Source organism: Panthera uncia (assembly GCF_023721935.1).
Source record: "Panthera uncia isolate 11264 chromosome A1 unlocalized genomic scaffold, Puncia_PCG_1.0 HiC_scaffold_16, whole genome shotgun sequence".
Classification (NCBI taxonomy): domain Eukaryota; kingdom Metazoa; phylum Chordata; class Mammalia; order Carnivora; family Felidae; genus Panthera; species Panthera uncia.
In genome coordinates this window covers 77,000,001-77,023,315 of record NW_026057576.1, presented here as the reverse complement: position 1 = coordinate 77,023,315, position 23,315 = coordinate 77,000,001, and the positions used below count along the sequence as shown (strand labels likewise).

Genomic DNA, 23,315 nt, shown 5'->3' with positions numbered 1-23,315 from the left:
GGCTGGGCAGCAAGGAGTTTTGTACAAGAAAGAGTCTTCTGTGGCTTCTGCGCCGTCTGTCCCCCGCATGCGGCGACTCCCGGCCCCCAAGACCGCCTCCCGAGATGGGAGGAAATGGTCTAAGTACGACAGGCATCCAGTTCCAGTTTCTGCTGGTCTGACCACGTTTCTAGGGTTCCATGATTTTTGAAATCATGTTTCGAGAGACAGACTGAGCCAGCAGAGTGCATTAAGAAGTACGATGGGTGGGCACCTGGGTGGCTCAGTCCGTTGGGCGTCCAACTTCGGCTCAGGTCATGATCTCACGGTTCGTGGGTTCGAGCCCCGTGTCGGGCTCTGTGCTGACAGCTCAGAACCTAGAGCCTGCTTCGGATTCTGGGTCTCCCTCTCTGACCCTCCCCCGCTCACGTTCTGTCTCTCTCTCTCTCTCTCAAAAATAAACATTAAAAAAATTTAAAAAAGGTTAGGGGTGTGTCCGACTTCAGCTCAGGTCATGATCTCACAGTCTGTGAATTTGAGCCCCAGCATCAGGCTCTGTACTGACAGCTCAGAGCCTGAAGCCTGCTTCGGATTCTGTGTCCCCCCTCTCTCTCTGCCCCTCCCCCACTCATGCTCTGTCTCTCTCTCTCAAAGATGAATAAATGTTAAAAAAACAATTTAAAAAGTACGATGGGGGAGTGAAAGAAATGGGGACAGTGTGTGGAAGGCAGGACAGGACTGGCGATGTCTGGCTGAAGAAAGCGAGGCCGGGGCTGACTGAGAGCCTCCGCACTCCTTCCCTGCCGCTCATCTTTCGGGAGCTGTCGCGCAGAAGGATGAAGTTTTTGCGTCACTGAGGGATGAAGACTGTGGTTATAATGTCCATAAGGCAGACTTCAGAGAAGCATAAGATGAGACCTAATTGCACATGCTGTAGCTCTCCGGGTCGGGGAGGGATCCCTGGGAGGCATGGAGCCCCACCTGCTGGCCCGCGGTTATCAGGGGCTCTGGGACCCAGCTCCCAGTTTGTAGTAACGACCCCAGCATCGGTCAGTCCCAAGGATTCAGGACTTTATGTTGAACAGTAGCAAGGCGTAGGTACGTGTACGTCTCGTGAAGACCTATTACATGTGTTTTTGATACTGAATGACTTCTGAGAAACGTGTTTGGATTGGGTTTCATGCTTGGATCTGCTCCCACGAATGTTGACAGTGGAATTGACCAGTGGCCCCCCTGATTCCCACAGGCCTCCCTGGGCCCCCAGGCCCCCCAGGGCCCTACGACATCATCAAAGGAGAGCCAGGACTCCCTGGTCCAGAGGGTCCCCCAGGTCTGAAGGGGCTTCCGGGACCACCAGGCCCCAAAGGACAGCAAGGTAAGAAAATAGAAAAGGGGAGGTGTGGGGTCAGAAGGAAATAGGGCAGGGTCTGCTCCTCACCAATGTGTCCCAAGCCAGGGTCTCTGGGTGATGGCCGTACAGGTGTATATTTGAATAGGACTTTCTTGATTTCCTTTAATGGATATCAAAACCTAATGAAGTTTCTGAAGGGAACTCAAAAGCCAGAACAAAATACAGGAGAAGCCAGAGGAACATCCAGGGACCTGTGCTCACTCGGGGAAGACATGGGCCGCAGCACAGAGACCATCTTGTTCAGCTAGAAGACAAGAGGTGGCTGGAGGCATTGATCTGGAACCATGAGAATGGGCCTTGACAGTGGCCTGTGCTCGTGCTTGGGGTCCCCAGACACCCGACCTGGCACTTGCTGCTTAGTTGGGCTGAGCCCTCCCTGTCTTAAGAGCTGCTGGTGAGGGGTGGCTGGACGGTAGAGGGGAAGGAAGACTCTATACTTAGGAGGAGGCATCCGTGAAAATTTCACTTTAAACTACCTGGGAAGAAAGGGCCCACATGGAATCAAAGACCTGTCCACGGGTCTGTCTGTCACGTAAGAATTACTTGGGGTGCGGAAACACGGCCTGGGGAAGATGATTGAGAACACAAAACTGGGTCACAGCCCTCCCTCCCTGCCACGTCACTGCCTTTCCCAAAGCCAGGTGCCACAAGGTAGCAGTGAGCAGCCAGGTGGTGGGGGGGGGGGGGGGGGGGGGACTGCGTGCGGTCTGGGTTAGACGCTGACTGCGTGAGGTCTGGGTTAGACGGTGGGGCCCACGCCCTGCGAATGCCAGTTTGGATGCGGCCGGTGCCAACAAGGCTTCACAGGAGGGGCTCCAGGCTGTCTGGGAGAACAGTGTCACTGCTGCTGCCGGCCTTAGGCTACAGAGACATTTCAGAAGGGAGGACAAAGAGGCACCCGCCTGTGCTCCAGGCCTTTGTCACCAGCTCCTTTCACTTTCCCACAGGTGTGACAGGATCCGTGGGCTTGCCTGGACCTCCAGGTGTTCCCGGTTTTGACGGTGCTCCTGGCCAGAAAGGAGAGACGGGACCCTTTGGCCCCCCTGGTAGGTTTGCTGCGGCACCCTGCCCACCCCCCGCCCCCCCTGCCACACCCCGCCAGCTGCCCTCTGCCTGCATCTCTGGGTCACACGCTGGAAGTCAGGTGTGCAGACGCCTGCAAAATGGAATTGAAAACATCGCCTGCAAGATTTCCGAGGAAGTCTGTGTGTGTGTGTGTGTGTGTGTGTGTGTGTGTGTGTGTGTGTTAAGAGCAAATAAGCTCATCTAGAAGAGGTAAAGTTGTCATTTTTTCCGTGTGGAGAGACAGATGTTGATCTAAGCCAGTGATTTCCAGATGTTGTTAGAAGATGGCCAGCAGCGACGGCCTGGGGCTTCCTGTGGTGGGGGTGGGGAGCAGGCTGCAGCCACAGAAATTGTGTATCAGCAGTGGACAGGAGGGGTGGATGACGATGCCGGTGGTGGCCGAGAGGCCACCATCCGGCATGAAATGCAGTCGGTGTGCTGCCCAAGGAAGCGGACACTCCGCTGTCCCATGTTGACTGAGATGGTAAAGGCTGAGGCCTCCACTGGAAAGGCGGGGGGGGGGGGCGGGGGGGGGGGGAGCCCAGCCCAGCAGGAGGCCAGCCAGCAGCGTTGCAGACAGCGTAGCTACCGAGGGGATGGGGAAGGACGCGCTGTCACTACCCTGTGTCCTTGCGCGGTGCTGGGCTGCCGTGGCAGGAAGCCACCTTTTAAAAGGAGTTTTTTTTTTCTAGTAATTCTGTGGTCCTTCCTCCTTGGAGGAGCCCCCAAATGTTGTCTGAATGACACATTCCCTCATATATTCCTTTTCACATATTGTGTTTATATTGGACTCCATTTTCTGAGCGTTTGCTTGGCACCGAGCACCGTGTTTCTCAAGCATCGTGGGGGGGTCCGTGCAAAGGGAAAGAAAGGGGGGCAGCGTGGAGGCGGGTTATCCCAGGGCACCTGTCTGCACCCGGGGAAGCTCACTCCTCTCTGTCTTCCAGGTCCAAGAGGGTTTCCAGGCCCACCAGGTCCCGACGGGTTGCCAGGATCCATGGGTCCCCCAGGCACCCCATCTGTTGATCACGGGTTCCTGGTGACCCGGCACAGTCAGACCACGGACGACCCGCAGTGTCCTCCTGGGACCAAAATTCTTTACCACGGGTACTCCCTGCTCTACGTGCAAGGCAACGAGCGGGCGCACGGCCAGGACTTGGGTGAGACCTCGGGGACGCGTGCATTCATCCAACACAGACTCGTGGCGTGCCGAGGCCGGCAGAGCTGTCCCTGGCCCCGCATGTCAGGGCGCCACAGAGACGTCGTTAGCGAGAAGAGGGCCTGGTTCCGCTTCCCTCCCCCCTCACACGACCAACCACCAGCTCAACAGCTGCCTCATTAGCACAGGGAAATGTCAAGGCTGAGTCTCTGAAAGCTTTTAAATTGATAAAACTTTTGATCTGGTCTTCAAACTATCAAGTAGGTCAAGATTTCCGGAATACATGCTTCACAGCTAGTGTCGGTCTTCTTAAAATAGGGCAGCTTTACAGGTGCTCTGGCTAAAACCCGAGCGTGCGCCCCTGTCCTGAGTCTCTCTGCAGGCTCCAAGCCCCACCCCTGGTGAGTCTCCATGGGACCGCTGTCCATTGGCTGTCATTTCTCTCGTCCCCACCGGACGTCCTTCACCAAGTTAGTGCAGTGTCACGCACGTTAACCTTTCTGGAGGTTGGAAAGAACAAGCCGCCTGTAAGGAGAATCTGCATTTTCGGCAAGATAGTCATTGAAGACATTGTTCAGGGTTACTGTCCGCTGGATCAGGAGCCACGTGATAAATTTCCTTTGGAATTCAGTTTTTTTTTTTTTAATTTTTTAGTGGTTATTTATTTTTGAGAGAGAGTGTGTGAGCAGGGCAGGAGCAGAGAGAGAGGGAGACACAGAATCCGAAGCAGGCTCCAGGCTCCGAGCTGTCAGCACAGAGCCCAACACGGGGCTTGAACTCATGAGCAGTGAGATCATGACCTGAACCAAAGTCGGACGTTTAACCGACCAAGCCACCCGGGCACCCGTTTAAAAAAATTTTTTTTTTTAATGTTTATTTAGTTTTGAGAGAGAGAGAACATGAGTGGGGTCAGGGCAGAGAGAGAGGGAGACAGAATCCGTAGCAACTTTGGGGTTCAGTTTTATAAAAGATTTTTCTCTACTGATAAACTGGTGTGTTTCCCTTAATCAAAATATCCTACATAATTCTTTATAGGGTTTCTTCTGCCTTGAATCACTTTAAATTTAAGTTAATGCTCATTTACAACCATACTTGCCTGTGTGGTGTATTTACCTCCTTTCTGCCTGTAATTGAAAGCAGTTTTATTTCCACCTTAATGGTTGTGTTGTGCGGAGGCAGACTGATCACAGAGCCGGCACTTGAACCTGTGTCTCCCTGTGGCTGTAGGCACGGCTGGGAGCTGCCTGCGCAAGTTCAGCACGATGCCCTTCCTGTTCTGTAACATCAACAACGTGTGCAACTTCGCCTCCCGAAATGACTACTCCTACTGGCTGTCCACCCCTGAGCCCATGCCCATGTCTATGGCGCCCATCGCCGGCGACAATATCAGACCGTTCATTAGCAGGTGAGTCGGGCATTTGTAGGAGCAGATGTATATAATCGAAGAAGAAAAACTGCTTGTAGTCTAGGCAGAGGTTGTTGCTTCGTTTTTTTTCCCCAAAGCTTTTGACCTGTTGCCAGCTTATTGTTTATGATATCAGAGTTTTGTAATAGAGATCAGACATAAAATCATTTGGTATAAAAGTTATTCTCTCTCTCTTTTTTTTTAAGTTTGTTTAGAGAACGGGCGGAGGCAGAGAGGGATGGGGAGAGTCTCTTAAGCAGAGAGAGAGTCTCTCTGTGCTATGAGCACAGAGCCTGATGCAGGGATTGAACTCATGAACTGTGAGACTATGACCTGAGCCCAAATCAAGAGTCGGACGCTTAACTGACTGACCCCTGCCCAGGTGTCCCAAGCTATCCTCTTTCAGAATTACAGTGTGATGCCTTCGAGAGGCAATGCCCAGCTTTGGGGCAGAATTCCTATTCTGTGTGACTCACTGGGGTGGTCTGGTCGCCCTTTCCCCCATGAAGCAACATCCCTGGAGTCCCCAGCAGGCCTGAGAGCAGCATTCTAAACTTTGTTTTCTTAAATAATTATCTCCCCGAGGAGCCTTTTAATATTTTTTTCTTCTGAATCGCCCACCGCTTTGAAATTTAAAAATTTTGTTGTTATTTTAATTGTAGTAAAATAGACATAAAATCAATCATCTTAACCATTTCTTTTTAAAAATTTTTTTTTTGGGGCGCCTGGGTGGCTCAGTCGGTTGAACGTCTGACTTCGGCTCAGGTCACAATCTTGCGGTATGCGAGTTCCAGCCCTGCATCGGGCTCTGTGCTGACTGCTCAGAGCCTGGAGCCTGTTTCAGATTCTGTGTCTCCCTCTCTCTCTGACCCTCCCCCATTCATGCTCTGTCTCTCTCTGTCTCAAAAATAAAATAAAAACGTAAAAAAAAAAATTAAAAAATTTTTTTAATGTTTATTTATTTTTGAGAGAGAGAGAGGGAGACACAGAATCTGAAGCAGGCTCCAGGCTCTGAGCTGTCAGCACAGAGCCCAACACGGGGCTCGAACCCACAAACCCTGAAATCATGACCTAAGCCAAAGTCTGGTGCTTAATCGACTGAGCCACCCAGGCGCCCCATCATCTTAACCATTTCTAAGTGCAGAGTTCAGTGGTATTTAATGCAGGAGCTCAAATATGGGTGTGAAGTGTCTCTATGAAACTAATACCGCAGACATTCTGTATATCTGTGCTTTATACACAAAAAGATTATACAGATTTGTTGTATACATAAAAATGTATACCTATCGAGATTTTTTGTACTCCCCACCCCCCCACTAACTTTTGTTTCCTTAGGGTGAATTCCCACTGGCAATTCATGTGTTTGACCAAGCAGCTTGCCAAATGAAGTGCTTTCCACACTAATTAATGTCTGGAGCATGTTTTCAAGTCCCCCAGAGTCTGCCTGATAGGAACTAATACGGGAAATTGGAATTAGTATGACTGAGAAGTGCATGGAGGTCCTATTTTTGTCTCATTCCTTCTAGTTAAAAGCTGATTCCTTAGCTGTACTCAGAACTAATAGAAAAGTGACAAAGGTATGAATTCATGTGACCAAGAAGCCGTTCTGTAGTTTTACTCGTTAACACACTAAGGTAATAAAGGATGAACAGAATAACAAGGCAGGACAAGTTTGCTTCAGGGAGGTGAGAGTGGGGACTAACTTGAGCCTTTCTACACTCCCTTTAAAGAACCAGGCAGCTTTTGACTATGAAGAAGGGTAAGGCAGGGTCCTGTGGTCAGTGGGAAGAGGGAGCCGGAAGTAAGCGCTGGAACCAGTGCTGGGAGCCCCAGGCCGTGGGGATTTGGGGGAGGATTTCGGGTTCTGGTACCTGTCTCTGGCTCTGCGGTCCTGGCAGATCAGTCTTATTCAGAGACCTGTACCACACGGGACCCCAGGATGGAAGGGCTGGGAAGTGCCCTAATATTAAAATACAAAAACTGTAGATTGACTTACATTAAACTATCTCCTGATAGCTTTTTTGGGTTTGGGTTGTTTTTGTTTTTATTTTTGTTTTTTTTGTTTTTTTTTTTGAGCTGTAAGAAACTTACTTTATGGGTCTTAAAATGGGAAAAAGGTTCTTCACACTTCCGGGCGGCACCTTTCAAAACAGACAGTCGTTTACACATGTCAGCGAGTGCCTGTGACTTTCGCTGTTGAGGCTTTCCACGCTCAGGACCATGTGGGCTGTACCAGAAGGAAAACTAACCACCTTTGTATTTTTGTTCAGCTTCCCTTGGACAACAGGTAGAAAACGATTATTCATGTTTGTTTGCTATTTTACCTCCTTGATAAAACTGACCTTTGACCTCCATTTGCTTGAGGGAAGGGGCTGTGGCATGCGTTTGTGATGTTCCCAAATCACCCTGGGTCTCAGATTTGTTTTCCCCTGTGGCCCCCTCACTTTCAGAAAGACCCCCCCCCCCCCGCCCTGACAGCATGCTTTGGTGCCCTAGCCCTGTACATTTCAGCCCCTGGCATCTCTGTTACCTGACCCCCAGAGGCTCAGCATGCAGGGACTTTATCAGTCATGTCCTGGAGCTGATCCTGAAACCTGCCCCCCCCCCCCCCCCAGCCTGCTGTCTCACGTTCCCTTTGGAACAGTGCTTCCATTCTGGTCTCTGAGCCCACAAGTTTCCATGGTTACTTTCACCCCGTGGTTGTGTGAAGTCTTGGGCCTTTCGGGTTATTCTGGGGAGGTCCTAAAGCTTAACCTTTCGGAAGAGTTAATAACACAGAATCCTTCCGTTTAAGCAGAAAAGCTGGCAACTTTTCTGCCTTCATCCTGAGAACAGGGCAGACATTTCTGGCTTCGTGTCGACTTGAGTTATCGCACGCTACTGATTGTTTAATTGTTCTGGCGGAAGGGCCACTGTTAGGAGAGCAGGGCTGCTGCGCCCCAGTTCTGGCTCTGACACGCTCTCTGTGGCCTCAGCCTTTGCCGGAATAACCCGGGGGATTCAACCGTCTGAATTTCAAGGGGCTGTCCAGCTCTTCCCGTCTGTGACCCTGTTCCCTTATCCATCTGATGGGGCGGCGTCAGGATGACCTTCTCGACGAGCCCCCCTCCCAAACCCTGAGCCCAGAGAGAGCCTGACATCAAATGCCGTCCGTCTGCCACGCTCTATTTCTGCTTTCCGTGTCAGGCAGACAGATGGTAGCAGATGTACAGGCCAATTTCAGTAACTGTTGTTTAACCGAGGCTTTTAATTCATCTGCATTTGCGTGAATAAAATAGAAAGCTGTGCGCACGCACGCACACACGTCCACGGAAAATCGAATGACTAATTTAGGCCTCTGCCCACTTCTCATCCATTTTCATGCAAATGTTCCGGCATAACTAGGTGTAATTATTAACACCATTTGTAGTCATTCGTCAGCATTGCTAACACTCTGTTCATTTTGTGACTTGAATGTAATTATTTTACTGCTAGTGCTTAATTCTTTTTTCTTGTACAAAACGGTGCCCTGCCATCGAAGGGTTCCCTGAGTTGAGCGGGTCTGAGTCAGAAGATTGTGCGTTGTTTTCATTTGTTCCTGGGTACGGTCCCAGTGGCCAAGTGTCTGGCATCCCAGCTCGGGAAGCTTCTGTCCTAGAGAGGGTTCTTTGGGGGTCACTCGCACTGCAGTGTCCCGCTGTCCATCCCCGCCTGGAACAAACAGGGTCTCGCCACCGGTCTGTTGGCATCGAGTCTGGAGTAAGTCTGAGGCAGGCTCACGTGGACATCCAGCCTCCGATGCATTATTTGTTAGTTCCTCTAAGTCACTACATGTATTTCTTAGATCGAAGATGATTCTTAGCTGAAAACAAAGTGCTGAGTTCTGGAAGCTGTAGCACTTGCATTTCACCAACTCTTTCTTCTTAAGTGTTAATTGTGTTTGCTAAAGTCCACGCTCATTGTTGAAAGTTTGGAAAACACTGGAATGCGCAAAGGAGAGAATGAAAGTCAGTGGTCCCTCGGCCCCTCCACCAAAGCAGATGGTTAAACAGCAAGTGTTGGGTGTCTTGGGGATTTATTATTCTAGTACTGAGGTGGGCTTATCAAATCAGTGAGAGTCAGCTGTGGGCGTGTCAGCCGTGTTGTAAGCATGTGGTTGGGTCAGAAAGCGGGAGTGGAGAGGAGGTGTGACAGCACAGGAGAAGAGAACAAACAGGTTTCATCCTGTGCTGTGCTGTCCCTGTCCCTGTCCCTGCTCAGGGTCCCTGCTCTGTACCTTCCAGGTGTGCGGTGTGCGAGGCTCCGGCCATGGTGATGGCCGTGCACAGCCAGACCATCCAGATTCCGCAGTGCCCCAGCGGCTGGTCCTCCCTCTGGATTGGCTATTCCTTCGTGATGGTGAGCATTTGGGGAAACTCCCTGCGCCCCTGAAGAGCCTCCTGCTAACACCACCACCGCCCCTGTGCTCCCACCCTCAGTTGGCTGGCTCATGCCGGGCAGGCCTCTCCTCCCTTGCTGGGCCGCCCAGTTCAAAGCATCCCCAGGGGCCTGGCCTGCTCCAATGTGGATGGCAGCTGTTCCTGCACCCGGCCGGAGCCTACCTCCTGCCTCCCGAGGGGCTGCTCCAGAACTAGGTGGCAGGGACACCAGGAGAAGGTTTCCGGGAGTCAGAGAGTCTCCCCAGGAGGAGAGGAGACAGGTGCCCATTCAGGCAGCTCATGCAAGCCTGAAGCAGTGGTGTGCATCGGGCAGAGGCAGCAGGGGTGCTGGCCAGTGTCTGGGAGTATGAGGACACTCTCCTGCCACTCAGCTGTCCCAGACACCAGGTCCCCGATGTGCCCACCCCTGAAATACCAGTTAACAAAGGAAATATGGCACCTGCTTGTGATCCCATGGTGGCTGGTTACTTTATTTTATTGCCTCAGTTTAAAGAAGTGATTGCATATATGAAGGCTCTGAACCGGTCAGGTCAGGTCAGGTTAGGTCAGGTTGTACCGGGTAAGCCACAGTAAGGGCCCTGCACGGAAACCTTCTGGCTCACCACTAAGCCCCACCCCTCCTCAGTCTCAGGTATGGCCGCCTGGACGTTTTGACCCCCAGATGATCTCTAGCCTATTATGTATTGACTGGGAAAGTGGCTTCATAACTATTTTCTTCTGCTGCAGTGATCCCAAGTGCAGAAGGTGCCAGAAAAGCGCTTTTAAAGCACTTGTGTCTGTATTCACGTTTGGTTGTGAGATTTCCTGGGTTGATGATGCTTCAGGTAGACTCTTCAACAGGACCAGAGAATTTGCAGCCACCCAGAAAGTTAGTTGCTTTGATGATTCTAAATACTGCATGGTAACTACTTGATTGGGAAAGCCAAAAAGTTAGAACTACAGTGTAGAGAAGTCAAGACACCAGCAGTGATGAGACAGATTGAATGTTTTGCCTGTATAATCATAAGAAATACTCAGCAGAACCTCATGATGACACAAGTAGCCCCTGGCCCAAGTAGTAAAGAGCCTCAGGAAAGCCTTTTGTCCTACGAAGATGTGAAACAATGATTGCCCGTAATTTCCCTAAATCAAGAGCAAACTAAAGTAATGGTGTCCCAGGGAACAAGTTCCCCATCACTTCCCAGGCTTAAGGGGCGTTGTGGGGAGGTAGAGGGGCTCTGGCCCCACAGTCTGGAGACCCCTGTTCTTGTCTCAGCTTGGCCTCAAAACTGGGACCATTGTCAGATCCAGAATGTTCTAGCGTCATCTAGTCCTCATCTGGGAATGGAGGGCATTAGCTTTGTCTTCAAAGGGCCCTGAAATTCTCACGTCTGAAATAATAGTCATGGTGGATTTTGGAATGTCTTGTCTCATTTGGGGTCATTTATCTTATGGCCCTGGTTTCTGAGCACAGGTAAATCCTACTTGAACCCATTAGACTAAAGTGCATTTTAAGTTACAGTAGTGGTTACTTTTTTTTCTTCTTATTTAAATGATCTCTCTTTTTAAAGGCAAGTAATGGGTGATTGTTCTTTGCCTTATAAAAGGATACATAGCATCCAATGCAGCAAATTCAGGATTTTAATTATCCTCCAGGATGTTGATTAGAAAGCTTGATTTCGCATGTATGGGTTCCAACATCATTTACACATTTTGGCTGTTTCTTCTGTCCCAAGTTAGAGGAGGTGTCAAGTGTTTCAAAAATAATAACTAGGACAGCATTTCTCTAAGTGCTGATGAAGCCGGACTGGCCATGCCGAGTTAGGGGGCAGCGGCGGCCCCGCTGGGTCCTGTACTGCCCCGTGCCACTCGTGGAGCCCGGACCGGCTTGCAGGCCGTCGGAAGTGCGGGCACTTGGGTGTTCCGGGGATCTGACCCACGGCTCACGTTTGCTCCACAGCACACCAGTGCTGGTGCCGAAGGTTCTGGCCAAGCCCTGGCATCCCCCGGGTCCTGTCTGGAAGAGTTCAGGAGCGCGCCATTCATCGAGTGCCACGGACGTGGGACTTGCAATTACTACGCGAACGCGTACAGCTTTTGGCTTGCCACGATCGAGAGAAGCGAGATGTTCAAGTAAGTCTGGGCGGCCCTCTCTGCTGGGAAGGGGCCTTTTCTGGTGTCGGGGAGGGGCCTCTCTGCTGGGGTCGGGCCTCTGCTGGGGCAGGGCCTTCTCTGCTGTTGGGGTAGGGCCTGTCTGCTGGGGCGGGGCCTCTCTGGTGTTGGGGCAGAGCCTCTGCTGGGGCGGGGCCTCTCTGCTTTTGGGGCGGGGCCCTCTGTTCTGCTGGGGCGGGGCCTCTCTGCTGTAGGGGCAGGGCCTCTGCTGGGGGGCGCCTCTCTGCTGTTGGAGCGGGACCTCTCTGCTGCTCAGCCGCCTTTGGGGCTTTCAGTCTTGGTCTTCTGGATGGTTATAAAACTGATTAGGAATGTGTGTTCCACAGGAGGTAATGAATATTCGATTCTGTTCTGTGTGGACAGATAACCGGGTCAGACTTCAAAGGCAGATCTCAAGTTATGGGTTCAGTTCTTCCATTTTTGTAGGTGGCACCACTACAGTGTAGTTAAAGCAACTGGAGTCTTTAAACAGAGCATTTAAAAATATTTGGGGCCCCTGGGTGGCTCAGTCAGCTTCTGACTCTTGATTTCTGCTCAGGTCATGGTCTCACAGTTCGTGGGATCGAGCTTTGCGTGGGGCTCAGGGCTCTGACAGCTCAGAGCCTGCTTGGCAATCTCTCTCTCTTTCTCTCCCCCCACCCCTGCTCCTGCCGTCTGTCTCTGCTGCTCCCCTGCTTGCACACACACACACTCTCTCAAAATAAATAAATTAAACATTTTTAAAAATTCAAAAAATAAAAATATTGCACATTTAACATCGGTGAGAGAGGAAAGGGCAGTATTTGCCTTCTAGCAGTTGTAGTGCTGACTCCAGTGTATGTACAGGGTGAGTTCTGAGGGATGAAGCAAGACTTTATTAAACCCATGCAAATAAACATGAATTTTGGCACAAGTGCAGCTGAAATTGATAGAGAGGACCTTACCTTTCTTTTCTGCTAGCATCACTTCACCTTTATGACAGCTGTCCCAAATGGCTGCTGACCTTGCTGAAGTCAGTGTGGGGCCTGCACGGTGGGGATGGAGGGGAGCACATGATGAGTCCTCTGTCCTTTGGCAGCACTGGTCCCATCCCCTGCTGGGGCAGACACGGAGGCTGATGGAGCCCCAATGCTTACTGTTCCTTCCCGAAATAAGTGCTGCTAGCCCCTGGGGACAAGCCTTTCTGCCTTTACCTTTTCAGAGAGAATTTTCTGGAACTCTGTTGTGAGCCCCTCGCTTCCTGGGCTTAGATCATAAAAGACAGAGCAACACACTCTCTGTTTGTAATTCTTTAAGCACCAAAAAAGCACCAGGGACCTAATTCATAGCGTACATGAAACCCTGCAGGCATTTGGAAGCTTGACATCAACTCTCTGGATAAAGCTTAACCATTATCCGAGTGCTGAGCACTCGGCAGGTATATCAGGTTCTCGGGCTTCCATTATAGGGTTAATAGAACAGCAGCCTGGTACGATGAACTAAAACAAAATTAGATAAGATCCTATTAATTTAAATAATTAGTTTGGGGGGAATATGGTTTTCATAGAAGTTGCTTAGAAGCAGCCTTAATTTGAGGACAAGTTACTTGTTTTCTGTGGCTACCTTTTTAATAGAATTTGGTTAGTGCCAACTTCGGTTCTGACTTCACCCCACTAACGGTCAACTTAAGACAGAATTCCTAGGATCAAAGAGCATTTGGGACACTAACTGTCTTCCCCTGTGGCCTCTAGTCCGACCACCTGCATAGAAATCTGGCAAAAGCTTATGAAAGTATTTCGAGGTCTGGTTAATTGTTCCAGATTCATTGCTCATCACACCCTTCAACCAATGTTTAATGAGCTCTCCCTCTGTGTGTGAAGGGTCACAGAGAAGAGCACCTTCCTCCCTGGGAGGAGCGAGTGGTCTGGTCAAGGAGAAAGGCTGGAGTGGGAAAGTCACAGTCCAAGGAGGCTGTGCGGTGCCCTGGGAGTGGCTCAGACTTTAGAGCCCAACAGGCTCGGGATGGCTGTGGCTGTGCCCTCACCTGTGCGTGCAATTGGGCCTCCACCAGCCTCACGGCTGCGCATGGGGGTGAACGTGATGTCGTGCACGGCCCCTGTCCCTCCCCGCACTGTGAGGGCGGGTGACACCCAGCACCGTGCCCACTGGTCAGGGCGAGCAGTGGTCGCTTCTTGTCACGGGCTGGGCCCACCCCCTTCATCTGGCCCCTTGGGGCGGGGCTCCAGGAAAGGTGGGGGCTGCTGAGGGGCTCGCCTGCCTCGTGGAGCAGCGGCGCTGACTGCTGGTTTCTGGGTTGCCTTGTAGGAAGCCCACGCCATCCACCTTGAAGGCGGGGGAGCTGCGCACACACGTCAGCCGTTGCCAAGTCTGTATGAGAAGAACATAATGAAACCCGGCCCTCAGCTAACGTACAACATGGTGCTACTCCCTCCTCTCCCCCTTCTCTTGTTAACAGCAACGAACCCTAGAAATATATCCTGTGTACCTCACTGTCCAGTATGAAAGCCGTAAAGTGCCTTATAGGAATTTGCCTAACTAGCACACCCCGCTTCGGTGGCCTCTACTCGCTGAAGGAGAAACAAAGAGCATGATAAGCTGTCATAGTGACGCACCAAATGGCACTTTTGATGAAATAAAAGTGTAAGTCTGTTCTTGAAGCCAGTGCACTGATGCATGAAGTACGAACTCCATCAGAAAACCAAAGGGTGCTAGCAGGTGCGCGGGGCCTTCCGTTGTGTCTGAACGCCTGTGTCCACTCTTGTGTTGGGACAGGTGCATTCCCTCCCCCCGGATGGGATGTTTGTTTACGTCACCGTCAAGCTGTTTCCAAGCGCAGGTCCCTGGGCCCGTACACGAGTGGGTCCCGCGAGAACAGTGTTCCGGGCCTGCTGATGGAATGGCTCAGCCGCCGAATCTTCCAACCCCCAGACGTAAATGTAGGTCTTTCTGCTCTGTGTGGTACTATGCAGCTGCTTGTGCAGAAATCACAAATTTCCTGTGGAATAAAGATGGTCCAAAAGTAGGCGGAAATTAAATATATATATTATTTTAGTAATTTATATAGATGTCAGCGATTAGGTCAAAGGTTTGTTTCATTTCCACTGTTAAAATAAAGCTTACGTAGTTTCTTCCTTGAAAAGACTGTGTTGTCCTTTCACATAGATTTTTAAACACCCGGGTGTTGAATGTGACACGTCCCATTTTCGTTGTTCACCTCCAAACCAAAACGCGTGTATCGCCAAAGCCAAACCCAGGTCCACGAGCGCGGCGTCTGCTCCAGTGAAACATGTACTCTGAGCTTATTGTTTGTATTCTGTATTAAATGTCTTCAGGGTTTTAAACACTAATCACAACCGAATGACCTGACTTCAGAACCAGCAAAACCGTAAAAGGCCTTCGTTTACTTCGTATTCGTCGTTCTGCGGCCTGGTGTGCAAAACAGCTCATTTGAACCCTAGTATCAGTATTCCCCCCGTGTAAGTGCCTCCGGGTGGCTTGCTCGCTCCGGCGAGCTGCGTGCAGACGTCAGCAGGGAGCGGACGGATCACAGGAGAGCAGGATTGACCACTGGCAATGACCTTGCACTGTCAATGCGAGGCAATGACCTTGCGCCAAAAGTCTCCAACACGGTTTTAAGACTACTAAGGCCTTTTATGTAATTTCTTTACATGTGTATTTCTTACAAATTCAAATTTGTAATAAAACTATTTGTATAAAAATTAAGCTTTTATTAATTTGTTGCTAGTATTGCCACAGAAACATTAAAAGTTACTGCACCGGCCACTAATAAATTTGTAAGCGCTGCATGCCTTAGATCATTTTTATTTTGCAGTTATTCCAAATGAGAGCCAGACTGGGTGTGATTTACAGAAATTGCTACAAAGAAAAAACCGATTGATCTTCTTCACCTTTCCTCCCTCCCTCCCTTCTGTCCATCCATTCATCCACCCACCCATCCATGCACTCATTGTATGTGTACCAAGGATTTGCCACTCTTCAAATCCCAGTTAGATACAAGATAAACAGATAAACAGATATGAACAACATACATTTCCAGCCACTAAAAGTAAGATTCGGTAGGGATTAGCACCGAGATTGTGGTTATGCAACGCTAGGTGCATAAGTCTTACTTAAAGTTGGAAAGAAGATGCCAGATTCTTTAAACTTGGTTAAAACATGATCCCTGAAAATGAGTCTGACCCTGTGTGTCCAAGAAAAAGATCTAGGGGCTCCCGGGTGGCTCAGTCAGTTGAGCATCTGACTCTTGATTATGGCTCAGGTCATGATCTCACAGTTCATGGGTTTGAGCCCCACATGGGGCTCTGTGCTGACAGCGTAGAGCCTACTTGGGATTCTCTCTCTCTCTCTCTCTCTCTCTCTCTCTCTCTGCCCCTCCCCCAACTCTCTCTCTCTCTCAATAAGTATATAAACTTAAAAAAAAAAGAAAGGAAAAGCTCTAAATATTGCAACGTTCTGGGCTGTCGTACCTGCCATTGCTGTAGTGAGGAAGATATGGGACAGTGTGAATGTGACTTCCCATGCTTGATCAGGAAACATCATTCAAGGTGTAGGTTCAGTCACCTCCCACCTATCTGTGATAAAACTGGTGAGAAAGAAGGGTTCATTTGCTTCTCTTGATGCATGGGATTGTGCAGAACACTGAAACCATCAGGCTGGGTTCTTACTGAAGGAACAGAGATGTGGCGGCCATTGGGAGAGTTTGTTTCTGTGTCTAAAACTGATTGATGATAATTTTTTTTTTAACGTTTATTTATTTTTGAGACAGAGAGAGACAGAGCATGAACGGGGGAGGGGCAGAGAGAGAGGGAGACACAGAACCGGAAGCAGGCTCCAGGGTCTGAGCCATCAGCCCAGAGCCCGCGGGGCTCGAACTCACGGACCGCGAGATCGTGAGCTGAGCTGAAGTCGGGCGATTAACTGACTGAGCCACCCAGGCGCCCCTAAAACTGATTGATTATAAATCACTAGTTACAAGATACAGGTGTGTATAGATGGGAAAGTGCAAAGAAGATGATAATGACACCTTGGATCCCAACATTCAGATCCTGTGCATTTTTATTTTTTAAATGTTTATTAATTTTGAGAGAGAGAGAGAGAGAGAGAGAGAATCCCGACTCGGGGCTCGACCACACAAACCAGGAGATCATGACCTGAGCTGAAATCAAGAGTCAGACACTAAGCCAGCTGAGCCGCCCAGGTGCCCCAGATCCTGTCCGTTATTCTGAGAGGAGCTTTTATGTTTTATTTTTAAAATTCTCCTACAGTACAATTGATTTATGTTGATGGACAGGTCTATGGATTGTAACATATGGGTAGGTCCATGTAAGCATAATCCAAATCAGTCCACAGAAGAGTTTGAGCCACTGAAATCCCCCCTACCCTAACCCTGGCATCCAACCACCGAGCTCCATCACTGTGACACCTCTTCATGAACAGAATAATAGAGTGTGTAACCTTGGAGACGGTCCTTCACCCACCGTGATGCATTTGACACTCCTCCAAAATTATCGTGTGCGTTGATGGCTTATTCCCTTTCATTGCTCAGTGGGATTATATAAATACACCACATCGTTCACCTGTCGAAGGACGTGTGGGTTATCTCCAGTTTTTGGTGATAATGGATAGAGAGTAAACATTCATGTTCAGGTTTTTGTGAACACAGGTTTTTCTTTTTTTTTAATTTTTTTTTTAGTGTTTATTTTTGAGAGAGAGAGACAGAGTGTGAGCAGGGGAGGGGCAGAGAGAGAGGGAGACACAGAATCCGAACCAGGCTCCAGGCTCCGAGCTGTCAGCACAGAGCTCGGCGTGGGGCTGGAACCCATGAACCGCGCGATCATGACCTGAGCCGAAGTCGGAAACTTAGCTGACTGAGCCACCCAGGTGCCCCGGGTTTTTATTTCTTTAGGGTAAGTACCCAGGACTAAGATTGCCGAGTCATATGATAATTGTATGTTTGACAGTGTGAAAAACTGCCAGACTGTTTTCCAGAGTGGCTGTACCATTCTGCATTACTTCCAGCAATGTGTGAGAGCCCCACATTCTCCCCTATGTTTGGAATTGTCAGTGTGTTTTTGTTAGCCATTCTAATAGGTAGTGGTGTGTGGTCAGGCTTTTAATTTGCATTTCCTGGATGGCTAATGACGTCAACCATCTTCATGGCGTGTGTGTGTGTGTGTGTGTGTGTGTGCTTGTCCATCAACACCTCCTCTTCTTTGAAGTATCTATTAAATTTTGCCCACTTGAAAAATGTCCCTTTTCATACTGTTGAGTTTTAAAAATTCTTTGGATGCTCTGCTTGTCAGCCATTTGCTAGATAGGTGATTTGCAAATTCATCCTCCTAACAGTATCTTTCACAGAGCTAAGGTTTTTCATTTTGATGGTGTCCAATTTATCCATATCTTTTCCATGGGATGTGCTTTTGGTATTGTGTTTAAGAACTTTTTGATTACTCCTAGGTTACTAAGATTTTCTCCTGTTTTCTTCTGTAAGCTTTATGATTTCACTGACTACATTGCGATCTGTGACCCACTTGTAATTTTTTTTAATTGATGACATTCACATAACTTAAAATTCACCACCAGAAAGCCAACCCTTCAGTGGCATTTAGGACAGCCGCAATGTGAATTCACTACGTCTATGTTAACTAGAGGTATTTTTCATCACCCCGAATCCAGAGCCAGTCAACAGTGGCTCCCAAACCCTGGAAACCACCAGTCGGCTGCAAGTCTGGATTTTCTGACTCTGGATTTCATGCAGTGGGATAATCCAGTGTGTGGCTGCTGTGTCTGATTTCTCTCACTGAGCATAATGGTTTGGATGTTCACCCACCCTGTGGCACGTGTCAGTTCTTCACTGGTTTTGACGGCTGAAGAATGTCCATTGGATGGATATACCAGTTTGGTTAGCCGTTCATCCACTGATGGGTGTGTGGGCTGTTGGGACCTTCTGGCTATTGTGAACATGACGGCTCCATATTGACATCCCTGCTCTCGATTCTTTGGAGTAGGTAACAAGAAGTGGCCTTGACGAGTCCTGTGGTTACTGGAGTCTAACTTTTTGTGGGACCATCAGATTCTTTTGCTTTGAAGCTGAACTGTTTTCCACCCCCACCAACAATGTGCCACGGTTCCCATTTCTCACATCGTCTCCAACACGTGCCATTTTCTGTTGACTGTAGCCCTTCCACTGGGTGTGAGGTGGTATCTCCTTGTGGTTTTGACTTGCATTTCCCTCATTTCTGATGATGTCGAGCATCTTTTCATGTGCTTGTTGGCCATCTATGTATGTTCTTTGAAGAAAGAGCTTTAAGTCCTTTGCCCACTAAAAAAATTTTTTTTTTTGGTAAATGTTCTTTATTCTGTATGCAGATTCTTACCAGATACACGATTTGCAAATATATTCTTCCATCCTGTTGGCTGCCTTTTTACTTTCTTGATAACGTTCTTCGATGCACAAAATTTTACAATCATGATTAGTTACAATTTATCTATTTCTCTTTGGCTGCTCAGTCTTATGTCATATCAAAGAACGCATTTCCAAACCCAAGGCCGTGAACATTTACCCCTATGTTCTCCTGTAAGTGTTTTATGATTTTAGCTCTCACATTAGGTAATTGGTCCACTCTGAATTAATTTCTGTACGTGGTGTGAGGGTGGGAACCAGCTACACTCTTTTGCGTGTGTGTATCCAGTTGTCTTACACCATTTATTAAAGAGACTATCTTTTCCCCATTGGATAGTCTTGACAGTTTTGTCAAAAATCAGTTGGCCACCAGTGTTCTATGATCCATTTGACTAATTCTTTAAATGACATGTAAGTTTTAGATTATTATTTCACATATGGCTATCCAATTGTTTAGTTGTTGAGAAACGCTACTTTCTCGTCATTTAGCTGACTTTACATTGCTGATTTGTGCGGGTCTGTTTTTGGACTCTACTCTGTTTCATCAATCTGTGTGACTGCCTTCACCAACACTGTGCCCTCTTGGTTAATTTAGCTTTAAAGTAAGTCTACATCAGTTGGTGTGATTCCTCCTGTTCTGTGCTTCCTTTCCAAAATTGTTTTAGCTACTTGAGTCTCTTTGCTTTTCTGTATAAATTTGGGATTTGGCTACAGAAAAATCCTTCTGGGGTTTTGATTGGAATTGTATTAAATTTATTCATCAATTTGGGAAGAATTGTCAGCTTTACTATACTGAATCTCTTACATTCCAAGAACATGGTATGTCTTTTCATTGATTTAGGTCTTCTTTGATGTTTTTTTTTAATGTTTATTTTATGGTCTCCTTTGATGTTTTAATTATCATTTTATAGTTTCCAGTATACAGATTGTGTCCATTTTGGTTAGATTTGTACCTGAGTGTTTTTTAAGAGCCATTGTTAGAGGAATTCTTTAAAAAATTTTTGACTTTCAATCGTACCTATCTAATCTACATAAATATGATTGGTTTTTCTATGTATATTGATTTGGATCCTGTGACATTCCCAAGTTCACTTCATAGTTCTAGGAGGATTTCTTTTTGTAGCTTTGTTAGGATTTTCTGCATAGACACTCATGTTTTCTATGAAGAGGGACCCTTCTATACCTTCCTCTCCATACTCCAGCATCCACTCTGTTCTTTTCCTTGATTTTTTGCACTGGCCAGCACCTCGAATCCAATGTTGAATAGGAGTGGTGGGCCTGGACATACTTCCCTTGTTTTTGGCCCTAAGGAAAAGGCACTTAGCCTTTTCACTGTTAAGTATGATGTTAACTGTAGGTGTTTATGTAGATGCCTTTATACTGGAGAGTTTTTATCGTGACTGGATGTTGAATCTTGTCAAGTGCTTTTTCTGCATCAGCTATCATGGGAGATTTCCTCTTTAAACTGTTAATATTGTGGATAACAGTGACGAATGAAGGTCGGGCCAGTCTTAAATTTCCAGGATACAGCACACTTGGTCACGGTGTATCATTTTTACATTTTGCTGGATTTGACTTGCTGATATTTTACCTGGAGGTTTTTGTGCTCGTGCTAGTGAGGGAAATTCATTTTTACCTTTCCTTTTTTGTCTTGTTTTTGCCTGGTTTGTGTGTCAGGTAATGTCATGGTCAAAAAAATGAGCTGGGTAATACCCCTCCTCTTCTATTTTCTGGAAGAGTTGGTGGTATTCTTTAAATGTTTAGTAGAAGTTGCCAGTGAAATCTGGACCAGCAAATTTCTCCTGTGCAAGGTTTTTAATCATAAGATCATTTAAAAAATAGTGACAGGGCTATTCAAATTACCTATTTCATTTTGGATGAGTTTGATAGTTTTTCCTTTTAAGAAATTAATCCATTGCAAGTTGTCAAAATTATGTGTGTAGAGTTGTTCTCAGAATCCCCTTTTCCTTGTGTTCATTGAGCCTGTAGTGACACCCTTTATATCTCCCTTGCTATTGATAATTTATATCTTTTGTCTTTTTCTTTGTCAAACCTGTTAGAAGTTTATCAATATCACTGATCTTTTCAAAAAACTAGATTTGGTTTCATTGATTTCTATTGGTGTTTTTTGCTTTCGGTTTTATTGTTTTTTTTTAAAACTCGTATCTTTATTATTTCCTTTTCTGTTCTTATGTTGGGGCTATTTTGCTCTTCTTTTTCTAGTTTCTGCAGGTGGAAGTTTAGATGATTCATTTGAGACTTTTATTCTTTTTTAATACAAGCATTTGATGCTACAAATATCCCTGTGGGCACTTATTTTTGTATCCCACAAATCCTATGATATTGTATTTTCATCTACTTTCACCTCAAAATAATTTCTAATTTTCTTTGCTACTCCCTTAGATGCATGGTTATTTTGGAAGTTAATTGTTTTGTTTCCAAGTGTTTGTAGATTTTCCTGTTATAATCCCGTTTTCGATTTCTGGTTTATTTTGTTACAATCACAGAACCCACTGTGTGTGATTTCAGTGATCTTACATTTGTTAAGGTTTATTTTAGCAGGGTAAAGGGTAAGATCTTTCTTGGTAAATGTTCCATGTTTGATTGGAAGGAATACATATTCAGCTAGTGTTCATAGATTGTTCTATGAATGTCAGCTAGAATCCATTTGATTGGTGGTATTGTTCAGTTATTTTATATCCTTAAATTTCTATCAGTCATCGAGAGATGAGGGTTGGAGTGTCTGATGTTACTTAGGAACTTTCTAACTTCTTCCAGTTAGGATAGTGTTTGCCCTGTCTTTTTTTTTTCTTCAAGTTCTGCTATTAGGTGTACACACATTTAATCTTGTTATGTCTTCGTGATGAGTTGATGCTTTTATCTTTACACTCTGTGCCTCTTTATCCCTGGAAAGTATTGTTTTGCTCTGAAATCTACTTTGATATTCATCAAGCCACTCACTCCATCTTTTCTAGTCTCCTACTTTTAATCCACCTATATCATTATATTTGAAGTGAGATTCTTGACGACAACGTATAGTTGAGTTGTTTTAAAATTTCCCTCTGACAATCTGTGTCTTTTAGTTGGTATGGTTAGCCCGTGTTCGTGCGTAATGTCATGACTTCTGTGTTTGGCTATTGATACAGCTTTTTATCACTTGTTTTCTGTTTGCAACATCTTAAATTTTTTTTTTTTTTTTTTGCTCTCCTCCTGTATTCCCGGCACCCCAGGCTTTCTCTTGTGTCTGAGGAACCTCCTTTGACAATCCTCTTAGAGTAAGTGTGCTGGCAGCAAGTTCCTGGAGGTTTCCTTCATATAGAAATATCTTTACTTCACCTTTCCTGAAGGGTTTTTCCTCTGCCCGTGGCATTCTGGCAGCTTTCTTTTTCCCGGCAATCAAAACTGTGTTTGACTTCCTCTTCTTCTGGTCTCTGCAGTTCCTGATAATAAATCCCCAGCCATTCGAATCATTACTCTTCTAGAAATGATGTTCTCAGGCTGCTCTGAAGATTTCTCATTGTCCTCAATTTTCATGTTATTGATTATGGTACGTCTGGGCATGGATTGGGTCCTCAGAACCTTCTGAACCTGTAGATTCATGTCTTCATCCTGTGGGAAATGTGGATATTTCTGGCAGGACATCGGTCTGGTCAGGGTCAAGAGTCCAGGTCCCAGCTTGGCTCCCGTGGTCTGTGGTTCCAGGGTCACATCTGTTTCTGTAGCGCCACTCAGATCTGTCTTGCTTGAATGCCACCCTGCACCTTCTTGGGGTGTGAGTGGTGGGGTCAGCCTTCCACGTTGTTGGCATGGCCCTTAGAGCCACAGCATCATCTGCACAGACCCAAGATGGGTCCAGGAGCTCACACACAACTTTGCAGACTTCTTCTCGAGGTCTGTCCTCCTTGTCACCTTCCCAGTACTTGCCAGTGTTTGGAGGTCCCTCTGTTTGATCTCTTGTCCACAATACCTTGGTGTTTACTTCCTTCACTCTGTGCACACTTCCTGGGACTGCGGCCACAGCCGGGCTGAAGGGGGATGGGAGCAAAGGAGAAATGTGGTGAACTCTCCCACTGCTTTGGTGGCATGTCTCAACCCGTTTTTTTTCACTGGTCTGTCTGCTGCTGGTCCTTTATTGGCTACTGCATCATGGAGAGACAGGCTGGGGTGTGCTCACTCAGTCCTACCTGGAGCCAGTACCAACACGATCCCAGTTCAGAAGCGTCGAGTACTAGTTTTGATGGTGGCGAGAGTGACGGTGAGGCACAGAAGAGGAACAAATGGTTTGATTTTGCTCATCTTTAGTTTTTCCCACGCTTGTTTCTAGT

At 47.4% G+C, this 23,315-nt stretch overlaps 1 protein-coding gene across 1 annotated transcript in view; it reads left to right on the top strand.

The window, feature by feature from the left end:
* The window catches only part of COL4A1 (collagen type IV alpha 1 chain), a gene marked incomplete at its 5' end in the record, with an annotated part of 154,627 nt that extends 139,337 nt beyond the window's left edge, over positions 1-15,290 (top strand). The window contains 7 exons of the mRNA XM_049647331.1: positions 1,226-1,354; positions 2,338-2,436; positions 3,403-3,615; positions 4,842-5,019; positions 9,282-9,396; positions 11,377-11,549; positions 13,872-15,290. Of these exons, the coding sequence (XP_049503288.1) occupies positions 1,226-1,354; positions 2,338-2,436; positions 3,403-3,615; positions 4,842-5,019; positions 9,282-9,396; positions 11,377-11,549; positions 13,872-13,953 (989 nt within the window). The remainder of the gene's footprint in view (positions 1-1,225; positions 1,355-2,337; positions 2,437-3,402; positions 3,616-4,841; positions 5,020-9,281; positions 9,397-11,376; positions 11,550-13,871) is intronic.
* Positions 15,291-23,315: the final 8,025 nt, after the last annotated feature.